The sequence below is a fragment of the Pteropus vampyrus genome, unplaced genomic scaffold (genome assembly GCF_000151845.1).
Source record: "Pteropus vampyrus isolate Shadow unplaced genomic scaffold, Pvam_2.0 Scaffold306, whole genome shotgun sequence".
NCBI lineage: Eukaryota > Metazoa > Chordata > Mammalia > Chiroptera > Pteropodidae > Pteropus > Pteropus vampyrus.
Genome location: NW_011889087.1, coordinates 1,838,856 through 1,855,898, shown reverse-complemented (window position 1 = coordinate 1,855,898; position 17,043 = coordinate 1,838,856). Strand labels below are relative to the sequence as shown.

Genomic DNA, 17,043 nt, shown 5'->3' with positions numbered 1-17,043 from the left:
AACAATATTCTCTACAGAAAGCAGAATTAGTCAGAAGCTTCTAGTTATCACAAAAGACAGGGACAGACTGAGGAACTGTTACATATTTGAAGAAACAAAGAAAAGCTATGCAATCAATGTGGAATCCTGGATGGGATCATGGAACAAAAACAGGACATTAGTGAGAAAAGTGGTAAAATTTTAATAAGGGTCTACGGCCATGCTATCCTGAACATGCCTAATCCTGTCTGATCTTGGAAGCTAAGCAGGGTCAGGCCTGGTTAGTACTTGGATGGAAGACCACCTAAGAAGACCAGGTGCTGTAGGCGTTTAAAAAAAAAAAAATTTAAATAATGTCTACAGTTTAATGTTATTGTACCAATATTAATTTCCTAGTTTGGTAATTATATTATGGGTATTGTGGAAGGGGAAGTTGGGTGGGATACCAAAACTCTCTATACTGTTACTGCAGCTGTGCTATAAATCTAAACTTAGTTTCAAATAAAAACAAAAAATAAAAACCTTTTAGTTATGAGATAATCTCCACACCCATTACTAAGAAAAAAATCAAAGTGTTGAAAAATATGATTACATGCTACTCTCTGGAAAGGTTGAGTAGAGAATGCTTGTGTATGTATTATGCAACTCTAAAAGAACAAACATGCAACTGGAAACAGTGGTTGTCTTTGAGAAGGGTAAGTGGTTTACTTTTTTTTCACTCTCAATCCATTTGTCCTTTTGAATGTTGTACTAGAAAAGAAAAAAAGGAAGAAAGAAAAAAACCAAAGGAATATAAAATGTGATTTCAAACAACCAGGGCAAACTGTAGAAGTGGTGGTGGTGATGGTGTTGGTGATAAATATTTTTTCTTGCCTCTCCTCACCCTCTCCCAATTTTTTCAAGTCATTCTGATGAACTTAGACTTAATAAGATTATTCTTTCCAAAAATAGTACAGCATCTGATCTTCTGAAGGCCTCAACAGGGATTTGAAGAGTATCTTTTTCTGCTTTACCCCCTTTTCAAAACCTCATTTAGATCTCTCAATTCCCATTAGAACTAGGATGATCATATATATAATGTATCATACAAACTAGGTCACTCTGAGTAAAAAGGAGTACTAATAGTAATTATGCCAGGACAAAAGGCATAAACTGGAACACTTGATCTTTCTAGAGAAAATTCAGATTCTATGTTAAAACATTCCTAAAAAGTGTTTTTGATGTTTTTTTTTTAATGCCTATAGTACCTGGTCTTCCTAGGTAGTCTCCCTTCGAAGTACTAACCAGGCCCAACCCTGTTTAGCTTCCCTTAAAATTTAGTTTTAATGATGATTGCTCAGAATACTTTTTTCCCATTGTCTTAATCAACTCTTCATTTCTAAATATATCTGCTTTCAGAATTGAAATACAGCTTTTCATTTATGCTGATCAGAAAATTAAGTTCAAAGGGATCTGACTCGAAGCAATTTCACTTTTCTTAGGAAAAAAGTATTAAATATTTTTTAATGTGCACACCCTATATATATATATAGATATATAACCCAGCTGATTTCTCTTCAATTGCCTCTTCTCTCAAAAAAAGCTTCAACTTCTGGCAGGTACCTGCTGACCTTCATGTCATTAAAATACACAGTAGCTCCAGTTCCTTACAGGTCAAGGATTCTGTTTTCAAGCACAGGACAAATGTGGAACCTTCTCTATTACAAATTTAGCTGTGGTGATCATTTAAATATAGAGACAGAGACTGCCCTAAATTTATCCTTATAATTTGCTAACCAGTGCTGATTTGGAATCCACCTATCATAGCTGTACCTTTTCCAGTGGATTAACTATGTGGTCATTAATAAGGAAAATTAGAGCTACAGAAGAGGAAATTATCAGGACAATTCTTTAAAGATCACAATCAAAAGCCCACAAACTCAAATGGAAAACACATTATTTAAGACCCTAACAAGCTGACATTCTCTTCCACCTTTCTATGACTATTAAAATTTAATATAATTTCTTCAAAAAATTTAATGAAAAATAATACTCATAACCAAAGTCAATGGATCCAAAGATTCTGATGAACAAATTGATTATTAACAGGGTTATATAGGCTACAGTTTTAAATCCTGTCTGACTTCCCATTTAGACTAGGGATGAGGCAAGTTTAAAGTAGTTTTATCTTTGGCAGTATATTGTACCACTCCTGCTAGCCCTATCTTTTAGCATCTGGCTCTGGATAGTAAGCTGCATACTGTAGACATTCCTATCTCTCTGCTCCAAATCTCCCCAACCAAACTTATCTTTTGTACTGTATTTACCATTATTCCTTTAAGATGGTCTAATGTCACTAAGTGGATCTATTAATCTTAGCCCTACCTCGCAACTCAAGTAACTTGTTTATAATTTGGACTTTCTAAATTCAAAACACATAATGATGATCTCGCCTGCCAGAGACCAAAAAAAAAAAGAAAACCCAGGGGGGTGGGGAGGTGGGGTATGTTTAGCAGATAGAGCCATACAGAATAGCTTCATATTCCACCTATGAACAAAACCAGTCCTCCTCTGTCACCAAATAAATGAGACTTCATCTCTGTCCCCTTCTCCTTTATTCATTCCAAATAAACTAATTCAAAAAAATGTCTCAGAGAAAAACCTATTCAAAAAGAAATGGATATTTTGGGGGATTAATGGTGTCATTTTATTAGTATACTTAAAATTTATTTCACCTTAGAAAGTGGACAGAGACACCACTGTGGTCAATTCCTCAAAAACCCCGATTATTCACTATTGTTTTCACAATCATACAGTTTGATCTACAATAACTTCAGTATACTATTATAAAAACCAATGATCTCTGAAGTCAGAGACACCAGAAATCATCATTACCATCTGCTGGCTGTATAACCTCGGGCAAATTACCAAATCTCTTGCTAGGCCTAGGCATGTTTCTCCAGCTGTAAAATCCAGACAATTATTACACTAGGGTATTACTGCATCAGTTGTGAGGTTTAAAGAGGTAGAAAGAAATGAATTATTATTTTAAAGCATTGCTGAGGTAAGTCAATAACCCAGAAGAATAAATTCAGTTATTAAATTTAATTCTATGTAAACTGGTATGAAAGATAATTGGCTAGCAATCTCAGCAAATAACTTAAGAACTTGAATATATTACACTGGGTCAAGAGAAGGAGCATATCACACAGTAGTCTAATAATACATGTACATCTGTTTGACATATCAAATTTTCTGGATAATTTGACTAGAACAAGAATGATTTCCAAAGAAGAAAAAAAAGAGCACTACACTGAAAAATTAACTTTTCAAAACCCCATGGTAGGGGGGATCAACTTTTTTCAGAAATGCATGCAAAATACAGCAAACAATTTTTGAGGCATTCAAAAAGTAGGGAGACAGTTAAGAATTCCTCTGAGACCCAGAGTAATGTATATTATTTTTTTACCACTGGCTGGCATGGTAGATCTCTGTCTATTTAGACATGCATACTAGTCCACAGAAAAGTGTATGTCTGATGTGTCACACAAAACTCATGACTAAAAGATAACTGCTATAATTATATACAATATACAATAAAGTGACATTGTAACTATCCATAACACAACCTCCATACTTGAAATATCCCTCAACTGGTTTTCTAAGATAGCTCAGAAAAAGTCCAACCTAGATAATCCACAGCACAGCAGGAAGCTGAGTCTCCAAATCTGAACATTCTTCTCAGACTTTACTAACCCTACATATCTGGCTCTACTTAACCATTAAATCAAATATATGAACTTCTAGATGCCAGGCCCTGACTCAATGCTAGAAAAATGAATAAAACAAAAGAAGACTCTCATTTAAGGAATTCTAAGTCCCATGAGATGAGAAAAACTATAAGAAAGAAGTCCATAGTTGGAGAGATAAAATAGCACAATGCTTAAAGGCTGAGACTGGTCCAAACTACCTGAAAGCTACCTCTTCGACTTGACAGCCATGTGAAATGGCTAAGTTTTTCATTTGTAAAACAGAAATAATAGAACCTATCTTACTGTGGGATTGGATGAGATAATAATAACAGTGCCTAACAGAATAAGCACAATGTACTGTTAGCTACTACTATTACTTGTAAAAGAGCTATTACTAAAACATGACTGAAGTGCTGTGGGAGCACAGAAAATGAAGCAACTAACTCTACCTAGGGAAGATGTCAGCAATAACATCAAATTGAGTCTTGAGGAATGAGTAGCAGGAATCCCAGTCAAGAACATATATGAAAACAACAATAATAAAAGAACCTAGCATGTCCAGATAACAACAGAACTATAAGATGGCAGGAAAATGAGGGGGAAAGAGATATACCTGTTATAAGGGCACCAGGTGCTTAAGAGTTTTATAAGCCAAGTTAGTTTCAAATCTGAGTTTACTAACTGTGTGGCCTCAATTTTTCCAAGCCTGTTTTCTCATCCATAAAATGAGGGATACCACCACCTGGTTTGGATGGTTACTTGGATTAAATATCTCTGAAATGCCTTTGGCAAGGGACCTGGCATGTAATAAGTACTTGACAAATAGTAGCTGAGAGTCTTATCATTAAGTATCATAGCAGTCATCTTTTGATGCCGATACTGGTCAAAGATAAATTTACAGTATCCTAAGTTGACAGTCTCCAGTACAAGTACCATTCTCCTCTCCCATCGACTTTACTGGAACAAATGAACAAAATGGACTGATTTTATCTTCTTTTCTTATCCTTTTATGATGCCGTGCTAACAAGTGGGCACACAATAAATGTTTGAGGGATGGAATGAAATGGAATTGTCTGGCAGACCTATAACAGTAAAAAGGCTGACAAAGTCATAAACACATCAATTAAATTTATAACACTGAGATGTTTCTGGGGGAAAAATATGTTTAATGATAAGCATACCAACTATTTCTTACCAGTTAGTTAACTGGTGAAAACCACATATTAAAAGGAAACAATGCTTTTGCATTCTAGACAACACCAGCATTCATTTCCTCAAAAAAAAGGCCAATCTCTATACCACAAGCAGAAAGAACACTACAAAAGAAATCAGACGATTAAAGTTTGAAACCGAGGTCAATATTGGGCAAAATAATTTATCTGGGCCCGAGTTTCTTAATCTATAAAATAGAGGTACTACCTATTCTATTTACCTGAGTTACTGGAAGAATTAGACAAGAATTATATAAGGTCAGGGGTCCCAACTCCCAGGCTGAGTATTGGTCCCTGGCCTGCTAGGAACCGGGCCACAAAGCACAAGTTGAGCGGTGGGCAAGGAAAGCTTCATCTGTATTTGCAGTTGCTCCCCAGCGCTAACATAACCACCTCAGCTCCACCTCAGATCATCAGGCATTAGATTCTCATAGACGCAGGAGTTCCTGGTGCAAAAAGGCTGGGGACTGTATAAGGGCACTTACTAAACCATGACAGAATACAACTACATGATAATACCATTCTAATATCCAGATTACATGAATTTACAACTTACTGGTAATGCAGTTCCTTAACTTTCTTTCCTATAATGATCTTGTTGTCCATTCTACCTTAGCCTTTCATTCTTATGGTTATTATCAATATTCTCAAGTCTTCCATAATCTCTATTTCAAATACTGTCTTCTCCATCCATATATAACCTTCTATCTTTCCAGCTCACTCCCTCTAGTACCTCCACTTTGATGCTTAAACTCCATCAGAACCTACACTCCATTGATCCGACTTTTCACTCCACTCTCTACCCCGCAACGGTCCTCACTTATGTCTCTGCCAAGCTTAAATTCACATAGTCAATTATCATAATCACTCTTTGGTATACACCTTGCACACCCTTGCCGCCACTCACATAAATTATGGTTAATGGAGACTGGTTATCAAGTTTTAACTGTATGTATGGCACACCTAACACAATTACATATGAATTAATCTTCCTTGAATAAAAATTGCTTTGATGTCTATCTCAGTTTAAAAATCTCAAATAGCTGATACATTCCTGGTTAAAGCATTAAAATAAAACCTATTTTAACCCTAGCTTTCACTGTTTCCCAACTGTTTATTCACTGCTCTAAAAAAACAGTTCTGCTTGTTCCACTTCTATACTTTTGCCCTGGCTATTTTCTCCAAATGAATGCCTACCATTATTTTTCTTTGCTAGGATAAAATCCCATCATCTTTAAAGATCCAGCTTAAATGCTGACTTCATAAAGGCACACCCAATCACCCCACTTTAAGGATTCTCTCTTTTCCTTAGAGTTTTGCATCGATTGACTATACTATTCATCTGATAGTCGTGTAGGTCTTATGAGTAATAAGTTAAATGTTACATTACTTCCGTTATCTTTCCATCTAGAACAAAATCTCCTTGAAAAACCTTTAATCAACTTTCCTCACAGATATACTAACGCATACTTCTTAGTAGAACCACTATTCGAAGTTTAACAGTCTTTTCAAAAATTAGTTTATATATTCTAGAAAATATCAAGATAAATATACCCCTTGTTATCTCTTGTGCAGATGATACTCTAAAGTAGTATTAAGCCAATTATAATTTCAACCACTTTTGCCATTTAAGAAACCTCATAATTTTACTCATAGCCAACAAGAGAAACTACAGCATATAATCCACAAGCATTAGCTTTAGCTTCTTCCATAGTCAAGACATACAGTATGAAATTCATTTCTTGATTTTTGGTGAGTTCTGCTCACAAAAGGGTGAAAAACTTCCTCATCAATTCTTGAAACACGTTACATGAACTGTAAAATATGAGTACTGACTTTTCTAGCCATTATTATTTAAAATGTCAATCACAAAACATGAGCAATGACTTTTTTCTATTACAACTTTAAACCTGAAGAGCTGTTATATATTTCAATTCTATAAAACACAGAAATAAACTGAAATTCCTCTTTGAAATCAATGTATTAGCCAAAGAGTGGTAAGGCTGACAACACAATTGATACCTTGTGAGATGAGACCAACATGTACTATTACAAAGATAGTTTCTGCTTGCTCGAATGGCACACAATGCAAGATTTATGTGATTTCAATACTGTCAGTAAAAATAACAATTAAGCCAAATAATAGGAAATTCCTGTTTTAGCCCTAACTTATTTCTCACTATAGCACTTACATGTGCTAACAAACTATATACAATGTCAAAGCAACTTTAGCTACTTTTTCTCCCATACATTCCTAAATTAAGTTTACGATACTAAATATATTTGTTAAATCCCAAAGAAATCACTTAATATAAGCGTGACAATACCGTATATTTTATCTTTCAGCCAAGCAAACTTAAATTTTTGCATTGACTAATACAATATGCACTAAGCGCATCTGATTAGAATTCCACAGTTAAATGAACAATTCACTTCTTATAACTGGAAAATCATTACAACATCTCTGGTATTCACTGCAATATCAAATCAATGACTTCTTTCAGTATTTGAGATGGTCATTTGTAATTCCTTTGGTAATGACCATGAGTCAGCTTTTATTTAATACTAAATGGCAATACTAATATGAAAAGAGAATTAATGCCAGACATACAAGCAAAAGTACTAAGTTGATTCAGGGAAGGAATTTTAATAGAATTCAAGAACTGGATGTCTACCTCAAGCTGGTCCATTTTCATTAATAAAATATTAGAAACTTATTAAATCACAAGAACAAAGATGAAATCTCTAAATGGGTTTCAAATCCATTATTCAATATCTCATGAACTTCTGCTATTCCTTTTCAAAAATGGTAATCTTGACTACATCAAGAAAACACTGTCCTTTTTTTCATTTTATCATATACCCAAATAGACAGAAATTGTATGCAAATGTACCTCAGCTATAAAGCAGCACAATCGGGATAGCTAATTATATGTTTTGTATGTTTTTTTAATTTAAAGCACAAATTTTAGTTCTGGTTATGAAACTTACTGTAATGACCTGAGAAAATGTATAAAAGAATCTCTCTGCAGTACTCTAAAATGAGAACTGTGTGACATATATAAAATAAAAGGAAAGAATACAATAGGACACCTATTTTTCTAAAATGCTGATGGCACTAGAACAATCAGCCCTGGAATAATCAGCCTAAAAGTATATTGGTCTAGATCTTTTTCTTCCTGGTCTCCCATGTCTACTTTGAAAACAAATAAATAAGCATACCATCATACAAAGCCCTATGATCACAGTTCTTTCCAAGTCAAAGACAACTTAAATCTTTGTGATGTTACTCCTTGATTTGTCCCACATTTTTAAGTGCCTTTTGCCTTAAACATATACCATTTACCCTTCAAATCACCACGGAGTCTTCCCTTATGCTGACCTTACTTGGTCACTCTTGATCTCGAGAATATACTAACCAATAATTCTGAATTTGTTAATAATCATGCTGATTCATCATCAGATTTGAAATCTGTATGGCCTTGGTTCCAATCCTATCGGCCTATCATAATATGTATGAGAAAGATGATAGTAATGCTTTTACATAAGGTTAAGTATCCCAAGCACAGCTGACACTGATTTTCATAACTAGTGGCATCTCTTCCAGATGATGGGAGAAAACCCCAGAAAGCAGAGATTAGAACACTTGCCCATGTGTCATCTTTGGCATGCCTGCATTAGAATGCCAACTTTATTACATAGTACCACACAGAAAATATACTAATATGCCCCTGTGACCTTAAGTATATTTAAACTGTAAATCTCCTCACTTAATGGTCTCAAATAAGAATCATCTGATGGTTACATCCTGGTATATGAACACAGAGGAATCCTACAAACATACTACATAAAAGTAATACATGACTTGCCATTATGATTACTTATATAGATTATAGAAAATTCATGGTAAGTTTTTACATTTTTATTATGACCTTTAAGATATTTGTTTCTCTCATTACTTTATTACTCACTATTATCATAGTTCCTTTTCCTTAGAAATCTAATGGGAAATACATTCGGAACAATGAGGAATGAGAGGCTACTTTAAATCTCCAGTTCGCTGCAGGTACACAAACTGAAGAACGAACATTCCCTCACTAGTATTCAGCTGTATCATCAACAGCTGCGTAACCACTAAAAGCTAAGCTGTACATTTACATCTATAGGCTGTATGTCACTGTACAAATAAAACTTTCTTTAGTAAATCTGTAACTTAAAGTGTTGAATACATATATATCCTAAATTTCACTACATATTTTCCATTAGTTTGTGTAATATTTCAATCCGTGAACAAATATGCCTTAATCTGGTTAATGCAGGCAAAGTCGTGTCTCGTTCAGACACTGAAGAGATTCTTAATAGTTAAAACACTTAAAGCATTAAAAAAATACATCAGCCTTGAACACAAAGATTTACAAAGATAAAATACTACTTAAAAAGTCTACACAAAAGATCTAAGCTAAAACAACTGTATAACAATATACCCTCTATGAGCCTGCTTAGGAGACTCTCATAGAGGGTATATTGTTTTATAGCCCTGGGAGAACAAGAAACAGATCTAAACAAAACAGAACAGAGTAAAAATTAATAGTATCCCCTCTCTAAAAGCACATTTATTCCTTGTGACCTATATAAATCTATCCTCCATAATTGATGACTCAATTACAGCTATACAAAATATATTACTGCCAGTAGAGATAATGGTCCTGTGCACAGGTTCAAGAGTCAAAAAGCAAGAGTCTGAATCCAGGCACTGCCTTTTACCAGCTCTGTGTACTTGGCCAAGTTAACTCTCTGTGCCTCAGCTGCCTCATTTGAAAATGGGAGTAACAGTATCTGTCTCATAGGGTTAATTGTGAAGATTATGAGGTAATATATATGTAAAGCTTATTATTATAATGAAGTTATCAAAGCTTTTTAAATGTCCCTGATAATGATTACTCTTTATATGTACTTCAAGTGGCATACCATTGTTAAGCTCCTCACTACAGTATACACCTTTCAAACTTTAGCTGTTCACAAAATCTAATAGTGAACCTATCCCTGACTCCATATTAAGTTCACAACATTCAAACTCTCCAAAATTTGCATGTGATAGTAAATTGGCAAAAAGTGAAATTCTACAATTCTCTTGCTAAATTAAAGGCAAAGAAAATGATAGCCATCTAGAACTTACCGGAGAAGACACACAGAAAAATTTTCAGTGCCATAAGATCTGTTTAAAGCAACAGGATCTATGCACTGTATTTGGAAACCTATTTTGGATGTTTTCAAATGTACTTAGTGGCTTCACCTTGTTTATCACTTCACACCTTAAAAGGAGGCCACATTTCATTTTAAATAACCTGACCTTGGAAAATGTTCAGATAAACCAAATGCAGCAGTGTCCTATTGCATTTTCTCCCCAATAACTTAAATCAAAGAATATCATTAATGAAAATTGATCTATATTTTTCCCTTTAGTAAAACATCCAGTAAAACTACTTTAAGTATTTTTAAATTAATGTTTGGGAAACACGAGCACAATAATTTACAAAAGGTTTAACATCTTATAATTGTCTAAAAGGTTTTTGTTCCCAATACCCTACTTACCCATAATACTAGGACATGTGACTTAAAAAACTAACATTTCCCTAGATGACAGCAGGAGTTAGTTATTCCAACATAAAAGGAAATAAATATATATATATATGTAGTACCTTCAAAGGGCTATCAAGCAACTAAAAACAGGTTTTACATAAACCCAACTAGAGCATCAGAAAAGAAAGTCATCTTACTTGAAAAGGTAGAGGCTTTCTCAATTTGTTCAGGTGATAGCATACATACCCTGCTATTCAGTTATCAAAATCTTTCAAGGCTCTGGAAATCCTGTTTATTTGAATTACTGAAATTATGTGGCTGACAGCCATTTTCCCTCAAAATATGTCTATGTTACGTATTTTCAATTTTATTAGGTCACCTTGAAATTCTCTCCTTTGAAAAGCACTTGAGGGGTTTTATTGGCATGTCTCTTTAAAAGTTACTAATAAACCCCATACACCTTGCAGCCTACTCATGAATTATGGTGCTCGCTAAAGAACAATCCTTCCAAGGAATCAAAAGGCTAATAAGAGCTGCCTCAAACTCCCTGGACCTGCATTACATCCTTAAACACCTTGAGATCCTGTATTGTGCTACAGCTATACAGCAGGTGCACGCTCACAAGGCTTTTCAACAGCCCCCAGATCCTTCACTGCTGCAAAACTTCTCGTAAGTGTTCCATACACTAGATTGTTCAGTGCTGATTTAACTGCTTATTTAGCCTATTTATTTACCAACTCGATCATCTCAGGGAATTCAAACCCTTCATACTGCCTTCTGAAACATATCTAGAGTGTATTCCCGTGTTACTTTAAGACCTGCAGCGAGATAAAAACTTGAGTTCTCATGTTCATCTCAACCCAAATTGCTGTTGCCAGGATATGCAGTAGTAATGCGGTGGTTCCTCTGAGACTCTGAGGATGTATTTTATTCTAGAAATGACCCAAATCTACTAAATCCCTTTTAGTCACCGAGATTTCTGCAGTAACAATGCTCAACAAGAAGGTAGTTTAAACAGCCGGAATATGAGTTATCCTAATTTGCCTTTATTTTTTTCTCAATAATGCTTGCTATCACAAAGACGTTTTTCCATACGACATTTGCAACTGAAGAGAAGAAAAATCAAGCTTTTGGCACTAGTTATCCACTTGGAAAATCCATTATCATTACAAATCTTTCGAAGTATGATTGGGGGCGAAGTTTACATCAACCATAGTCCTCTAATTTACTGCTTTCTAGACCCAATTAACGCCCATTAACAACAGCAACATTTATTACGCTCTGGGAAATCTCAATGTTTGACTAACCAAGAAGGCACCCCTTTCTGGGTAGGAAAAAAAAAACAAAACGGAAAAATAGACAATGAAATGGATTTATTAATTAGAGGAAGGAAAGAGGGAGGACCCCCTTCCCCCATAAGAGCCGTGCAAGCAAAATCCAGAGGTTCGGAAGCCCACGTCTCAGCAACACTCGCCCCAAACCCTAACGAGCCAACCCTCTTTTCCCTGGGGAGCCTAGCCCTGCGCCTTCCACAGGCTGGGCAGACCCGGGAAAGCAGTCCCCCTCCGGAGACCAGGCCGGAGTTCCGAAAACGGAACCCCAAACAAGCCGAAGCCGCAAATCCGGCGGCCTGAGTTCACGAGGTAAGAGAATACGGGATGAGAAGAGATGTGGCCTCGCCTCAAACCAGGAGGCCCTTAAAAAATCGGGAGCTGGAGAAGAGCGAGCCGGTTCGTAAGCTGCAGCAGAGCCTGGAAGGAAAGAGAGCCGGGAGCGGGGGAGGAGAAGATTCTGGCTCAGCCAGTGCCTTCCCCGGATCTTCGGCGACGCCCCTGTTTACCTGAAAGTCTCGGTCCTCGTTGAAACGGGAGAAGCGGTCCGCCATTTTGCCGCCTTCACTACTCTTAGGACGACGCTCTCCGGTTCGCTCCTTCCCTCCCGCGACACCCGCCCCCTCCCCTGTTCCCCGCCTTCTCTCACGCCCACCCGGCGCGCGCAGGCGATGGAAGAAGGAAGTGAGAAAGCGCGTCCAGACGGAGCCCCGCGAGCGCAGGCGCCTGTCAGTCCCAGAGGCGGAACCTCTTTTTTCGTCCCCTCTCTGCACGCCGCCCAGGGCGACCCCGGCTGCCGCGCGTGCGCACTCGTTCCGGAAAGCGGGAAGCACTTCCGGAGAGCCGCAAGCGCTTCCGGAAAGAAAGGACACAGGGGCCTCGGTGGGCGTACATCCGTATATTTTCCACTTGCTCATTTCTCCTAGTGTGATATCTTTTTTACCTTCTTGCTTCCTGGGTGCAGAAGCCCATCCTCTGCTATATTCACCAAATAGCAGCGTAATATAGTGGTTGAAAGTGCGGATTTTGAAGCCAGATCTAAATTTCGAATCCCGGTTCGCCGTGAGGATTAAACAGTGAACGAGACAGGAACGATCTCTTCTCTCCCAGGGCTTACATTCCAGTGAGGAATATCAGATAGAAATTAAATAATTACATAATTTCAATAATTAACGAGTGCTACCTGAAGTAAAACTGGGTGCTGTGTTGAGAGAGAGGACCTGTGAACTGATCTTTGACCTGCGGAATAGAAAGGGGCTCTCGCCTTGGGGCAAAAGGAACATTAAAACCAAAGGCTCAAAGACTGCTAAGAACTCTCAAGCGATTTAGAGAAGTACGTCTCAAGAAACCAGAGTTGATTCAAATCAACTAACGCTGTCTGGGCTTCAGTTTCTTTTGTATATAAGAAGGAAATTGAATTTGGTAATCTCTACTGCCAGTGCCCAGCACTAACTTTGTGTGGGTTATGAATCAGATTTTTCCATTTTATGACCTTCCTGAGGACCCCACCCAGCCCTCTTGCTCCCTTAGCCAAAATACATAAAACACAGGAGGGGTAGCAGGACTTCCCTGTTTTCGAAAGAATAGTTGACAGAAATTACACAATGGAAAAAATGGCCCTTACCTACCCTGAGAGGGTCAAATGAAAAGTAATTTTTTTGGAGAAAGGGTGTGTATCTTCTATTCCTTTGTTACTGTCTGTCTTGGTCACCCCCCAGTCCAAGCAGAATAGTTCTAAGCATTTAAAAGAGCTCCCTACCTAAGGAGTGGCAGGATACACAGAGTTTAAATATTGTAATGAGACTTGAGTGTAAATGTGGCAGATTGAATCACGCTTGGCACATTTACCTCTTCTCCCTCTTCCAATCCCACTAAAATGACAGTAAAAAGATAGGCATAAATTCACATGGACAAAGAGACCTGAAGATGGGACAATAGCAGAGAAGAGATATCAACATTTTGGGAGCTGGAAGGCGTAGGTAATTGGAAATGGCTTTAGTAGAATGGAGGAAGCAAAGCCCTGAAGTGAGGAAGCCAGAAAACAAGTTCATTATTGCTGAGGTAACCAGAAAGCCCTGGGAACTGTAATCACCAGCTACCACTGACGGTGAGGGTGTAAATGGGACTGAAAACAGAAGGACTAGTTACAAGGCAGTTTAGAGAGAAGTTAAACTAAATCCCTTACCCGCCCAGGTAGCACTGGAGGGGTCTCTTCTGGAAAGGCTGAACCAGAGAGATTTTAACATATCTGGCACAGCTAAGGAAGGAGATATCATGCTGAAAACGGGAAGATTCGGTAAAAGCCAACGTTCTGGTCAGAGAGGCTTCTCCCAGCAAGAGGCCACAGGATCTCTCTCTGGGAAATCGGCTTAGGGTGGAAAAACACACATACCAAAAAATGGGAGTGAGAGGGTGAGGTCTCCCAAAGGTAAAGTTGTTCCTGCCCAACTAGCCCACAGAAAAGTCCATCTTTCAGGAAGCCCTATTCACATGGAGTTTCCACTCAGCTGTTATGTAAGAATGAAGAGCCAAGTATTTCCAGACATTTGGAGGAAACTTGTAACAAAACAAACAGAAAAAAAAAATTCAGAAACCAGAGATAATGGAAGCAGCAAAAGAAACTATCAAAAAGTTATAATCAGTATTCACAGAGATATAAGATCATATCAGGGAACAAGGGACCACATCAGGGAGCATAAGATGCCAAAAAGAAAAAAGAATATTAAGACATTAAGAAGTAAGTTTTGAGAGTTAAAATTTCTTAAGCATTAATGGAAATGTCAATAGAAAAGTTAGTTGTGGAAGTCCCCCAGAAAACAGAAAAAGGTAATCCAAGCCATGTTCACTTTCTCCTTAATTATTGCAATAGCTAATAAGTGTTCTGATTCCACCCTGACCCCCTAACTCAACAAAGGAGCTATGGTGATCTTGTGAAAAGGTCAGTCAAATCACACTAGTCTCCTGCTCCAACCACCAGTGGCTTTTCCTACCATTCACAGTACAAAGTCCACCTAGCACCACCTCACCTTTCAGATCTTTTTCCTCTCTGGACACACCTCCTGGTTATACCTTCATCTCACCGGCCTGTTCTTCCTCAGCCTGCCCAATAGAGACTTCTGTGTATGCTGTTATTTCTGCCTATCATTCTTTCTCAGATATCCACGTGACTTGCCTTCTCCCCTTCTGGTCTTTATTCAAATGTCAGTTTCTCAGTAAGGTCTTCCCTGATCACCCTACTTAAAATTAGAGTCCCATATTCTGAACTCCTTAGCCTCTTTCCCTAATTTTATTTTTCTCCATAGTACTTATCACTTCCCGATATGTAATATAAAGTCTATGAGAGCAGCTTTCTTCCCTTCTATACTCCTAGCACCTAAGTTAATGAACGGCACATAGTTGGCAGTAAAAAAGAATTTGTTGAATGAATGAGATGGAAAATAGGAAAGAACAGATGAGAAAATGTGAGGACTGATCCAATATCTGAATAGTAGGATTTCCAGTAAAAACGGAGGAAATGGAAGGAAGAGCATATTACAGAAATAACACGTAAACATTTTCTAGTACTAAAGGCCTGAGTTTTCAAATTGAGAGGACCCTGCACAATGAATAAAAAATAACTTGCTGTTAGGCACAGCACTGTAAAATTTCAGGACATATGGGACAAACAGAAGTTCCTAAAGGTTTCCAAAGAGGAAAAATAGGTCACATATGAAGGTCTGTGAATTGGAACAATGTTGGATCTCTCGGAAACACCAGAGAGGTGGAGACTGGGGAGTAATACCCTGAAAATTCTAAAAGGGGATGATTTCCAACCTAGAAATCTATATCCAACCAATTATTCGTCAACTGTGAAAGAGAAAATGACATTTTTGACCTGCATCACGCAAAAATTTTATTTCCATGTGCTCTTCTCTGGAAGCCACTAGAGGATGCTCTATAGCAAAACAAAGGAGTAAAAAGAAAAGGGAGACTTGAGACCCAGAAAGCAAAGATACGACCTGAGAAAAAGGCAAAGAGAATTCCCAGGGTGATGGTGTAAAGACTTTTCAGGATAACAACTGTGCAGCAAGCCTTAAAAACACCCAGTCTGGATGAGAACAGGAGGACACCAGAGGACAGAGGCCTCAGGAAGGCTGTTGGCAAGACAAAACAGAAATCTGATAGAATATCTAGTGGGTTTGAAAGAGAGATTACATTTCTCTAGAGTGGGGAGTCAGTGATAAGAAAACTATGCAAATGAAAAAAAAGGAGCATTAACTTCAGAGGGGAAAATTGTAAGAAAAAAATGTAATCAGAGTAAGCCTACTAAACAACATGGCTTAACTATGAATAATGTTCACAATCACAATAATATAAAAACTAAATATTCCTCAAAAATGCTTGCTAAAAGTATATTATGAGGGTATGAAAAGGAAAGGGAGAATAATTTGAGAGCTAAATATTCTTTCATAGTAGGAATTCAATAGATAATGTCTACATTTTTTAAAAATCAAGAAATATTGGTATGAGTGCATTATTCAGAAATAAGAAATATCTGGAAATAAGCATGATAAAAATAAGGAAGAAAGAGCTTAAAAAGTTGAAAGTGGTTGGCACCAAATAGCAAGAGTTAGTGGTGAAAAGAACTAGGGAAAGGAATTGCCAGTTTTCATAAAAATCTAGATAAAACTATTTGACTTTTTTAGTCTATGGATACATATTGCTTCGATTAAAAATAAAAATTCAATGCTCAATAAATATTAGTTAATATTGTATTATTTTTGAATATGGATTATCCATGGCTATGTTTGAGAAACCTCTTCTCATCATCCTTTGGTGATTACAAAGTTATTAACTGGACCAAATACAATGTAGATCTTAATAGAGAAATAAACTAAAATGTGTCCTAAAGCCAACTGAAGCAATTTGAGGACTTTTTGCCATTTGGGATTTTATATGTTATCTTATCTCTCTAATAGTGAAAGAATAGAGAATTAGCTGGTGTGGATATTCGTTTCACTACACGTTGTGCACTAGGAATTGTTTTAAGCACTTTACATATTTTAAGTCATTTAATCCCCACAACGGACCAGAGGGTTTGACCTGAGAGCCTGCTCCCTGGCCACTACCTAGAGAGGTGAATAAGTCATTGTATTTTCAATTAAAGAAACATGTGAAATATCATAATCCAGGCATGGAGGGGACACAAAGATGAAAAGGACAAGATCTCTT

General features: G+C 37.1%; 1 protein-coding gene and 1 pseudogene across 4 annotated transcripts in view; one reads left to right on the top strand and one right to left on the bottom strand.

Annotated features, from left to right (window-relative positions):
• GPATCH8 (G-patch domain containing 8) overlaps positions 1 to 12,480 on the bottom strand; it is a 73,161-nt gene extending 60,681 nt beyond the window's left edge. Inside the window, exon 1 of one of the 4 annotated variants that reach the window (XM_011377151.2) lies at positions 12,342 to 12,480. In XM_011377151.2, coding sequence (XP_011375453.1) covers positions 12,342 to 12,386 — 45 coding nt within the window. In that variant the 5' untranslated portion in view covers positions 12,387 to 12,480. The remainder of the gene's footprint in view (positions 1 to 12,341) is intronic. The other 3 variants (XM_023521511.1, XM_011377152.2, XM_023521514.1) reach the window with 3 other exon arrangements.
• LOC111730308 lies at positions 190 to 308 on the top strand (annotated as a pseudogene).
• Positions 12,481 to 17,043: the final 4,563 nt, after the last annotated feature.